Source organism: Saccostrea cucullata, unplaced genomic scaffold, assembly GCF_032062105.1.
Source record: "Saccostrea cucullata isolate Sc308-1 unplaced genomic scaffold, CSIRO_AGI_Scuc_v1 ctg3176, whole genome shotgun sequence".
NCBI classification, from domain to species: Eukaryota; Metazoa; Mollusca; class Bivalvia; order Ostreida; family Ostreidae; genus Saccostrea; species Saccostrea cuccullata.
The window spans coordinates 42,139-52,803 of NW_026924278.1; the positions used below are offsets into that span (position 1 = coordinate 42,139).

The following is a 10,665-nucleotide window of genomic DNA, read 5'->3' on the forward strand; positions in this document are numbered from 1 at the left end:
TTTGTGTCAAAGATTGTATTGATACTCTGATGTCGACTAACGAAAATTTTGGAACCTCAATATTGTTCAATTGACTTTTTTTCTTGTCAAATATGGTATCAATCCCTGATTTGTCCCCTTGAATAAATAGATGTAAGGTGTGACAATCATAAGCATACTTTCCGGCCCAATCTTATGCCATTGATTTCACGCTTCTCCACAATGACTGTCTCTTTCATGGTGTCTTAATTTCTTTGACCTGCCCCCAAGGAAATCAACATTTCAGCAAAACATAAAATTTTTAAAAAAATTTCAAGAAATGGAGAATATTCTGCATCATGTGGTGCTACGTAACAGAATCCGCCAGGAACTGTCCACCAAACAGCAGGCTCTGGAGGTGTGGCGTCAGGTGACCGAGGTTCTGCTGACCGCGTGTCCTGAGGACCTACTGACCGCTGAGGACAGACAGACTGTACTGTTTGAGCTGCTACAGGAACTACAGAGAAAGGTAGAACAACATCTGTGTGTCTTGTTTACCATCCAACCCTGCAGTATGTGGTATTAATGTACAAGAACATGAGCGTCTAACTAATGCCAGGTATTGGCCAAATTTCATCTGTATACTTAAGGTTAAAGTGTAAATCTTGCAAAAAGACGTATGGAAAAATGGTACCGTAACATTTTCCTCCTCTCACAATATTCAAGTTGAAATTGCTTTCATTTGGGGAAAAGGGAAGGGAAATTTTGATTTTACAGAGAAAAAAATGGAGTATTGCATCCTTGATACTACATTTAATGTCAATTTATCCATTATTTTTAGGTGACAGAAGATGATGCCTTGACAGAGTTAACTGCCCCTGTGGCTGGGATCATCCTGACTCTGATGACAAATCTACGTCAGTGTTTCTGTCAGGATTCTGTCACCGACGATGAAACCTCACACTTCCTCATCTTGCTGGACTCCACAGCAGGTCAAGGTCAAACAGGGTCATGGGGTCAAGTGTCAGGGTCACGAACCCGATTTGCTTCCTCCCTTCAACTGGTGCTTAGAGGAAGAATGATAGATCACATTCTGCTTTCAAGTAAGAACCAATGAAAGATCTGTATAATTATGTACATACTTTTTTGTTGAAAAGAAATTTTTCAAGTGTGTGTTTATAAAACTATAATTTCAAACAACTTTGTACAAAACTAAGAAATTTTAATCAATATCTATAAATCTGTTAAGGTGTTGGCCAGCAGAGGGTAAGAGCCAATCTATATGGGGCCCTGCTGTCAGAAACCCAATTCACTGACTCACATGGATACAGGTATGTCTAAGTAAATATGTCATGTGTCTTGTTTAAGAATATAGCCTAATTCAAAGTAAGATGTCAAAGCCTGAATGTCAACAAAACTCCACAGATTTTGCTTTTTCTTTGCGGCATTCATGGATCAACGTAAAACTGTAATTTATAGAATACAGTCATGCTCTTCAAGTGAGATACATGTATTATATGAAATAAAAACATAAACGACTATTGTGACCGTGTCATATTGATGAATGATGAACACAGTGTATTGGGGTATGGATTCTTTATTGCCGGTATCTTGTTCCACATATAAACAATCAATAAAGTGAAAATATCGGCCCTATAAGAAATAAAATACAATATGTAAATGACATCAAACAATATATTCAGTTTAATGCAGTCCTCATACATCGACATGGATTTAAATAAAAATAGATTTAACAGGTTATAAATGAATGTGTAAAAAGGGAAATAACTCTTATGATTTACAGAATTACCAAAATCCTGTTTAGGTAGAAATGTACGTAAGTTTGAATAATTCATCAAAGTATATCAAAAATGTAAAAATTAAGTAATAATTCCTATAGCGTACCAATTGATTGAATAAGGCTGACTGCTACAAGAAGCTGGTAACAAGTTGCATATGTTCAAATATTACATGTATACTGAACTGAATGTGGTCTGTATACTAATACTCGAATAGAAATCTTGTAAAACACAAAATAATGTATATTGTTGAATATGTAAGGGTCGAGACAGACTTAACTGTCTCACAGCCGATATCGTTTACTGTCCCTGCAAGAAGGAAGTGCCCAGCACATCACATTGAACAATAGAAAACTTACCACCAAAACCGCTGGCCAATAAAACTACCGTATATACTCGCCTATATATCAGTTTTTTTGGAGTCAATCTCATTCTCTGGTACAAAACTCTGTGTCGACTTATAGGCGAGCTATAAAGAGAATGGTATTTTATGAGGTCAGTTCATCTGAAATACAAGCTTATTAAATACAAGGCGGACTGACTTAAAGGTGAGATGAAAAATCGAATATACGGTATTCCAGTCAGAATAAGCATTAAACATGCAAAGTAAAAAGTGCAATGATGGCAATGAGAACTATAAAACAATTATCCACTGATTTGCCACACTATAGGACAAAGGCTGATAATGATGTTTCCTTTCTGACAGAGGCAGGAGGTGATGGGGTTGGGAAGAGGATTTTGGCCGACGCCCACTCTGAGTAGAAACAGCTGGGACGGGAAAATGTAGCGACCATTCTGTCGTACGGCGACAACTTTATGGACAATATATGGTGTGTTGCGACACGTGTGATGGACATGATATACGTAGGACGGGTAAGGAGGAGTGCTGTACATATATCTGTCCAAACTTCTAGGTCTTCCATTACTATCTTATTTTACCCCCACATTTGTCATATTTGCATACAAAACTTTTATCTGTAACTCAATCAAAATTTTTGATTTAGCAGTACATTGTAGTCCATTGATTTCCAATATTGATAAGAAATTTAAGGGCTCTGACATATAAAAACAAAGTAACTGTGTTTCAGTATGTTGACTCGAGTGGCAGAATCAGCTGTCTGGGCCCACACCTTGTTACAGTGTGGAGTCATGCAGAGACTGGTTAGATGTGTCTTCTTTGACCTTCAACCTGACTTTTGACAGGTGGGTGTGTCAGGGTCTTGTGAATGTCTATAGAAATCAAAAATGTCAAAGTCCGTATGAAAAAGAACAAATTTATCAAATAGCAGTTTAGGATTTACAGTTTGGAGGTTTGTATATACTGAATGAGGGTTAAAAGTTTTGTAATTACTGTATACAGGGAAATTTTCGCCCCCGTTTTATTTTCGCCCCTTTCGCCCTACGATCTTTTGGGCAAATTTAAAACGGGGCAAATTCAAAGAATACAGTAAAATTTCTTAATCAAAACCATGATTGGGCGAATTTAAAACGGGGCGAAAATGTTTGCAAGTGTGAAAGGACGAAAATAAGACGGGGCGAAAATAACCCTGTATACAGTATTGCCCAAGCAATTCATACTTGCATTGATTATTGACCGTATTGTACGTTTAACAGAGATGAAGCCGGTGTAGATACAGAGGAGGACTTCATGTCCAGCCCCATGGCCCGCTATCATCAACTTCTCTTTGCCGCACTCAAATTCTGTCTGGCCATGCTGACCTCACTGGGCATAGAAAACCAGGACTGTGGCAATCAGGTGAATAGTTTGTACAGCTATATTTTTTTAATGCAGATCCCCCCATGGACTCAAAGCTTTATTTAGATAGTTCCCTAGAAAGTCTGCATATCAAGTAGAATTTGTCATGCTTTGACTTATGGGTATCAGTATCAATTTACACGTTCTTGTAGACATTATTTCATAGCTTACTTAAAAATAGATTAGAATCGAGTAATATTGATACATTTAAAAAAATATTGTCATGGGAATGTAATTTTATGGGTAAGAGTGACCCACGGAATCCAGAAATATCAGACCCCCACAAACATGTTACAGTAATGTTCATTATTCCATGCTTTTATAGGTGATGCAGTTTATCTTATCTCACGGAGAAGTTTTCCACGGAATTCTACGAGACAGGCATCCCAGGAGTTTGTCTCCCTGCTCTACGTGAACTAGCTCTAACTACAGCGGTTAACTGACTCACGCTAACTCAAGAGGTAAATACTATTATGTTTATGTATTTGTGGAAGCAGATTTTGTTCATTATGTCATTTTTATGGTAGTATTGTTTTTCTAAAGTTTAGTTAAAAATCCTCATTTTCATCTTCTTCTCAAAAACCACTGGCAAATTCAACCAAACTTGCCATTATAAGCATCCTTAGATAAAGAAGATTCAAGTTTGCTCCAGGGATGGGGTAATCGTAATCAGTAATCGTAATCAGTTGTAATCGATTACAGTTTGCCAAGTAATCATGAGTAATCAGTAATCACCCATTTTTCTGATTACAAGTAATCGTAATTTAATCAATTACTCTGAAAAAAGTCCTGTAATCATGATTACTTTTTCGATTACTTTATGATTACAATTATTAAAACAAAGTTCATAAAATCATGATTTTTAATGATTTTTAGTGAATATTTTTCAGTGTAAAAAATAGTTTATTAAAAAAAAGTTATTAAGCTATATTTAATTAAGTATCTTCTTCTAACGCCTTCAGAAATGCTTATAATCAGGTCTATTGTCCAGGCAATGAGTGATTTAATGAACATCCGTGTAATGCAACAATTTGGTTTTTCTTGTAAATCTTTAAAAAGAAAATCTTTTTTTATAGCAAATGTTCCTTTATTGAGACATATTCTAAAATTCACTTTGTTTGATTTTAGTGTACATAAAAAGATATGTGAATTAATTAGTCATAAAACACAGGTATACTAAAGTTGGATCAGCTTGGGTAATAGTAATTATTGAACTATCCATGCTTGTCCAGTCAATGTGTTAATTCTAGTAAAAACATCTACCAGGTAATAATTGGCAGTTTAATTGAAAAGTCCACCACTCGTCAAGAATGTAAATTACTTGTGTAACAGTTCCCTATCGAATCCCTTTATCCCTACCTATCATTATGTCCAGTTTGATTTATTAAAAAAATTTTTAATACATTCTTTTTTCTAATTCTCTCAATAGTAACAAGATATTTACTTGTATTAAAGATAGAAATCAGGTGATATAAGATAAAAATATCATGCATCTATATAAAGACATATACAACCAAACTTTGAAATCTACCTTAAAAATATTAATGATATATAAAATAGGAAGAATAAAAACATGACATTGTCCTTGAATATTAAACAAAAAATTAAAACTTAATGTAATCTTAAGTAATCATAAGTAATCATGATTACATGAAGGAAAAGTAATCAGATGTAATTGATTACTTTTAAAAATGTCTGTAATCAGCTTGTAATCGATTACTTTTAAAATCCAAAGTAATTGTAATTTAATTGATTACTTTTGAAAGTAATCGACCCCATCCCTGGTTTGCTCAAAAGAAGGGCCACACCCTCTTTCAAGGGGAGATAATTACGAATTAGTGAAAAATTATTGGCATCATTTTTTAAAAAAAAATCGTTCTCAAGATCGAACCACTGGGCCAGGAAAGATTAAACTCATATGATTGGAATCATTGTCAGTTAGTGTAGATTCAAGTTTCTTCAAATCATGAAACCCTGGGGGGTTAGAGTGGGGCCACAATCATGAATGGACAATCAAAGTTTTACAATGATTTTTTTAGGAAAATCTTTAAAAATGCTTTTTAAGAACAGCAAAGCAGTGATTGGTCATATTTGTGTGAAATTAAAGCATTCTCAGGTGGTGTAAATTCAAGTTTGTTCAAATCATGAGCCCTAAGGTTCAATAGACGATCAAATAGACGATCAAAGTTTTACAGAGGGATATATATGTATAGGAATTAAATTCCAATGCGATTGTTGTAAAACACATTTTGATTGGCTAATGCACTGATGTTTGAAGTAGTAAAACGAGCATTGTGAATGCTTAATTCATCACCTATGAAAAATGTCTTTGGATTAAATTTATATAAACCATTAATCCATTATTTGCTTGTTTGTTTAGGAATACTGTAAGTCCAGGACCCACAACAGCTTTGTGGAGGCCCTCGTAAGGAGAGTAAGAAAACTATTGAGGCTCAACACGGGGATCAAGCTGATAAGTTTTAAAAACAGATATCTGTGGCTACATATACTGAAATAATCAATGTTGTCTATAAAATTTGATATGACCTTTTAATATTTAGTACGTTCTACTGACAGTGGACTTATTGAGCTGATGTCCCATGGAACTTGATGCATTAATATCTGTTGAAATCATTTTTGACCATGTATTAAAGATGTATGTGAATTAAAATGAAAACATCCACAATAAAAAGTTTCCTGAATCAGATTTCTCATCTTTGTTTTGGGTTACTTATACAGTCAAACCTTGTTATCTTGGGCCCTATGAGTCTTAATGAATCCATGAAGAAACATGGAAATAAAGTGGTTAATTTATCTTGGTCAATTAAGATTCTTAAATAAATTACATACAAGAAAACATTGATGTAACCATCAATTGTCGCCCGGGAAATATATAAAGTAAACAATGGAAATAAGTCTTGATCATCAAACCGCTTTGATATGTGTGAAAAGGCTTGTGTCTAATTGATGGAGACGATAGTGGCGAATATTTTGAAAACTCATAGTCGGATAAAATTCGAACAAAAACGATACCATTTTAAACTTGATCAATTCCTCAAGTAAATGTTGGCTGCATAAAATATAAATTGAAGTTAGACACATGCATCAGCTATATTCAAAAATGTATTTTAATTTTCAATTTTCGAATATAAAACACGGAACTGTGCAGAACGTTTTTATGCGAGAAGTAAAATTCGATGTTCTAAAAAAAAGGGACCTGTCATTTTTTCCATAGTAAATGATAAGCAATTTTATATATTAAATATGAAAAACATATATATTTTTACAGATTCACTTAAAGGAAGTAAATATATTATGTATCTCCTAATTTACACAGGAAAGAACATTCTGATTAACAATCTTTTTAATGTTTAGAAAATCTTTAATTCTGAATAACTACTCCGGCCCCAAACCCCATACACCAACACTTAAACTTATATGTATAGAGCAGCCCGGTCCTCCGGGCTGCAATAACTTAGATTAAAAAGTATGTGCATTTATTTTAGATCTAAGGGCATTTTATTCTAACTACATCAAAAGTACAGTATAATCACAACCCTTCAGTGTGCAGTGCATGAAACAGGATCAATTTGAAAAAAAATGTACATCATACTTCTTTCTTCATGCTCGCAAATATACATGGTATTCATTTGGTCATTTTGAAATATTGAAGTTTTCTTCCAATGTAATGTTTTATTTTTGAGAAGTCATTTCAATCTTGGGTAGAATTCTGAAAAGATTGTTATTAATAATTGAATTTTTTATTTATATATTATAATACCTTATTGATGATATTGAAAATATTTTCATACACGCACACATCAACACAAGAAAGTGAATTAAACTACATCTTGTGATTTTTGTTACTGGAAAAAATTCTATCACAAACTTGTTGTTATTTATTTAAAACACATTGATTACATGTATTTGATTTTCTTCACTTCACCTTTGTATAACAGAGCCACAAAGAGGTTGTCTCTGGTGTCAACACATAAACCCAATGGACGCAGTAGATCACAGTTATCAATGTAACGGAGGAACTGTCCGTCCTGATCTAGGATGTGGATACAGTTGTTGTTACGGTCTGCTGTCAGGATCTGACTCTGGCTGTCTGTTGTGATGCCGGCTGGATAAAATGATCCGTTGTTAGTAGTGGGATGACCAGTGTATCTAAATCGGAGTTTTCCTGCCTGATTAACAACCACTACTGCACGGGCACTATTGTCAGCCACACAGATATCCAGGTTCCTGTTCTCACTGATGTATTTAGTGTAACCAGGTGAATACAGAGGGTTGCCTTCACTATCAAACTGAATGCTTTGTTTTTCTGTGGAGCCAGAGTAACGGACAACTTTTGATTGTTTATGATCATCACTGTCCATGATAACCAGGAGGTCATCAGAGGAGGTACTACATACACAGTAAGGTATCCACCCCTGTAGTCTGATCACTTCCTGTATCTGATCATTCTTCACTATGTTTACAGTTCTTTTATCAGGGTCAGTATAAACTAGATCTCCACTCCTTGTCACTGCTATGTCACGTGGGGCATTCCCAGACTTGGTTTGGATTAACTTCAGTAGTTTACCCTGGAGGTTGTAGAGTTTCATGGTATCGTCAGCTCCAAGTGTCCAGATTTCTTCATCACTGAGACAGGTAACACTGTATAGCTTGTATTTATACCCAGTGTTTATTGTGGTGATGAGCTCTGGTTCATCGAGCAGTGGTTTAACTGGAGGACAGGATACAGCTTCTGGTGTCTTTATTGTGTAGCCATGTTCTTCTTTTGTAATGGATAATGCTGACAGAGAACCAAACATTTGATGGAGCTGTTCTGTGTTGATCTGATGTGGAGAGAAACTTGGTAAAGATACATTAACTTTAGGAGGTAAACTTCTGAATTCAGCATTCCTGGATTTGTATGCAGATGTTAGGGAGACATCATTGGTGTCCAGTATTTTCTTTAGATCAAGTATGCTCTGTTTAACATCAGAAGTGGTCTGTTTGATTTCATTTTCCTGTTTATTAAGAGCAGCCAAGTGTTTAGTTTTCATGTCATTGATTTCAGATTTTTGTTTGTTGACAATGATGTCAATTTCTCTGTGCCAGTCTTCTCCTTGTTTGGTGACAGCTGTTGTCAGTTTCTCATAATGTTTTTCCAAATTAAGTTTTTCAGAGTTTAAATCTAATGCAATTTCTTCATATGTTGGATATATTATTTTTTCTAGTTCTTTCAAATCCTTGTTGAAAATTTCTTTAATGAAGCTGGGATTCTGTAAGATATCTGTTAAATTATGCCCATTATGTTTATTAGAGGAGATGCAGGTAGAACAGACAGGAATGTCACATTTCTCACAATAAAGTTCACAATGTTTCTGGGTGTGGTTTGGACATTTTGGGTAGTTAATGTTAGGAATAGAAGTTCTGTGTTTGTATGGTACAACTTTGTGTCTTTTGGATGAATCAGAGAGATGCTCCCCTACACAGGCCTTACACAGGTTAATCTGACAAAGTTCACAATGGCTCTGTAATGCGGCTCGTTCACACAGGTCACAAAGGAGGAGAACTTGAGCTCTGTCGAGGGGGTCCATCACTGGGTTTTTTCAAATGGTTAGATGACCCTGAATGAAGTAAATCGAGACATGAGTCACTGACTTAAGAAATTTGACGTAATTTTAAACGAATCTATGTCAAGTTTTATTTTATTTGTGAAATTGTAAGACAAAGTTGGTTCAAAAGAAAAGGAATGATCATTTTGTAGTTTAAAATTATTGTGAAAATTTTCCTTATGTTTGAAAAATATTATTATTTGGAAGAAAATGTTAATACTTATTCACAACTGTCAAAACAATTTTGATGTAGTCAGTATGATCGATCTAAAGTGGCTCTCTCGTACTTTTAAGTTACATTTAGCATTTTACTAGACGAGATCAGAAATGACACCTGGAAAGATCTTATAACATATAACATCTTAAATTTTATCTTGTCTCACCTCAAAATCAAACATGTCCTCTCTGTTAGTCCGGTACATTTACTTCCTTGTCGTCGTTCTAAATATTTACCTGTTCTCCATATCACGTGATTTAAATACCTGAGATATCAGTGATCTGCCTGCATTGAGAAGTTTAGAAAAGATAAAAATTTAGAATCATCCTATCTATCTATCTCCAGTTGTGTATACATCTATTTTTTATCTGAGGGAAATCTTTAATTTTTTTTCTTTAAAAGTTTTTTTTTTGAACTAGTGTACCTGATACCTAAAAACAGAAATTTTTCTTTTAATTGGAAGAATATTCAACATCTGCAATACATTAATTTCAAGTACATGTATGTATTTACAAAGTATGAATATGTTTTCAAAGGCGGGGGGCATAATAATTTTTTGAATCTCCGCAAGATAATGAGGACGCCCACTGTCTTGAAAATGCACGACAAGGAATGTATTTAATTTAGATTTTAAAAGGAAAATTACTTTCACTGTATGAATGATTTAATCACTAAATAAATTTTTTCAGGTCCTTAAACAGCCCTTTTAATTGCGAGTCCTTTTCTGACCTTGTCAAAGGTTAGTGGTGGGAGCCCCCTCTCATCTTTTTTTCAAAATTAGACATGATACATGTATAGGCATTGAAAATTGGGGCATAGCCCCCCCCCCCCCCTCCCCCATCTTCACTTTCAACAGGCACCTTTCAGTATATATAGTGAAAGAAGGGTAAGTGGCAGTGTTTGGGAAAAATTGTTAACTCCCCCACCAACCCCCCACGAAATAGGATTTCCAGGTTTGTACAATGACCATTTCTTTTAGCTCTACTGGTCAGAGACCAGAAGAGCTTATGCGATAGTAATGCGTCCGTCATCCGTCCGTCTAGCTTTCTGTCTGTCTGTAAACAATTTTTGAAAATGCTCTACTCCTCATACAATTTTGGTCCGATTTCAATATAACTTGGCACACAAGTAGATATTAGGATACATAATTCTATATATTTTATTCAGTGGACTGATGGTGGCTAGAAGGCAAAACTCTTAACAAGGAGCCAGTATCTCCTCCGAGATAAATTTTCGAGTTTTCTAAAAACGAGGTCATCTTGCCCCTTTCTGGCAAACCTTTGTTCATGTCTACAAAGATATGTATAGCTGTGGTCGCAAACAAGT

General features: G+C 34.9%; 1 protein-coding gene across 1 annotated transcript; it reads right to left on the minus strand.

The window, feature by feature from the left end:
* Window positions 1-7,009: 7,009 nt before the first annotated feature.
* On the minus strand, window positions 7,010-9,117 carry LOC134266115 (uncharacterized). The gene has a single exon (XM_062748349.1). It carries the CDS (start codon window positions 9,102-9,104, stop codon window positions 7,431-7,433), a length of 1,674 nt encoding a protein of 557 aa, XP_062604333.1. The 5' UTR covers window positions 9,105-9,117; the 3' UTR covers window positions 7,010-7,430.
* Between the last annotated feature and the right edge of the window lie 1,548 nt (window positions 9,118-10,665).

Coding starts and splice junctions, on each gene's coding strand:
- LOC134266115 (XM_062748349.1), bottom strand. CDS start 9,104: ATGGACCCCCTCGACAGAGCTCAAGTTCTCCTCCTTTGTGACCTGTGT.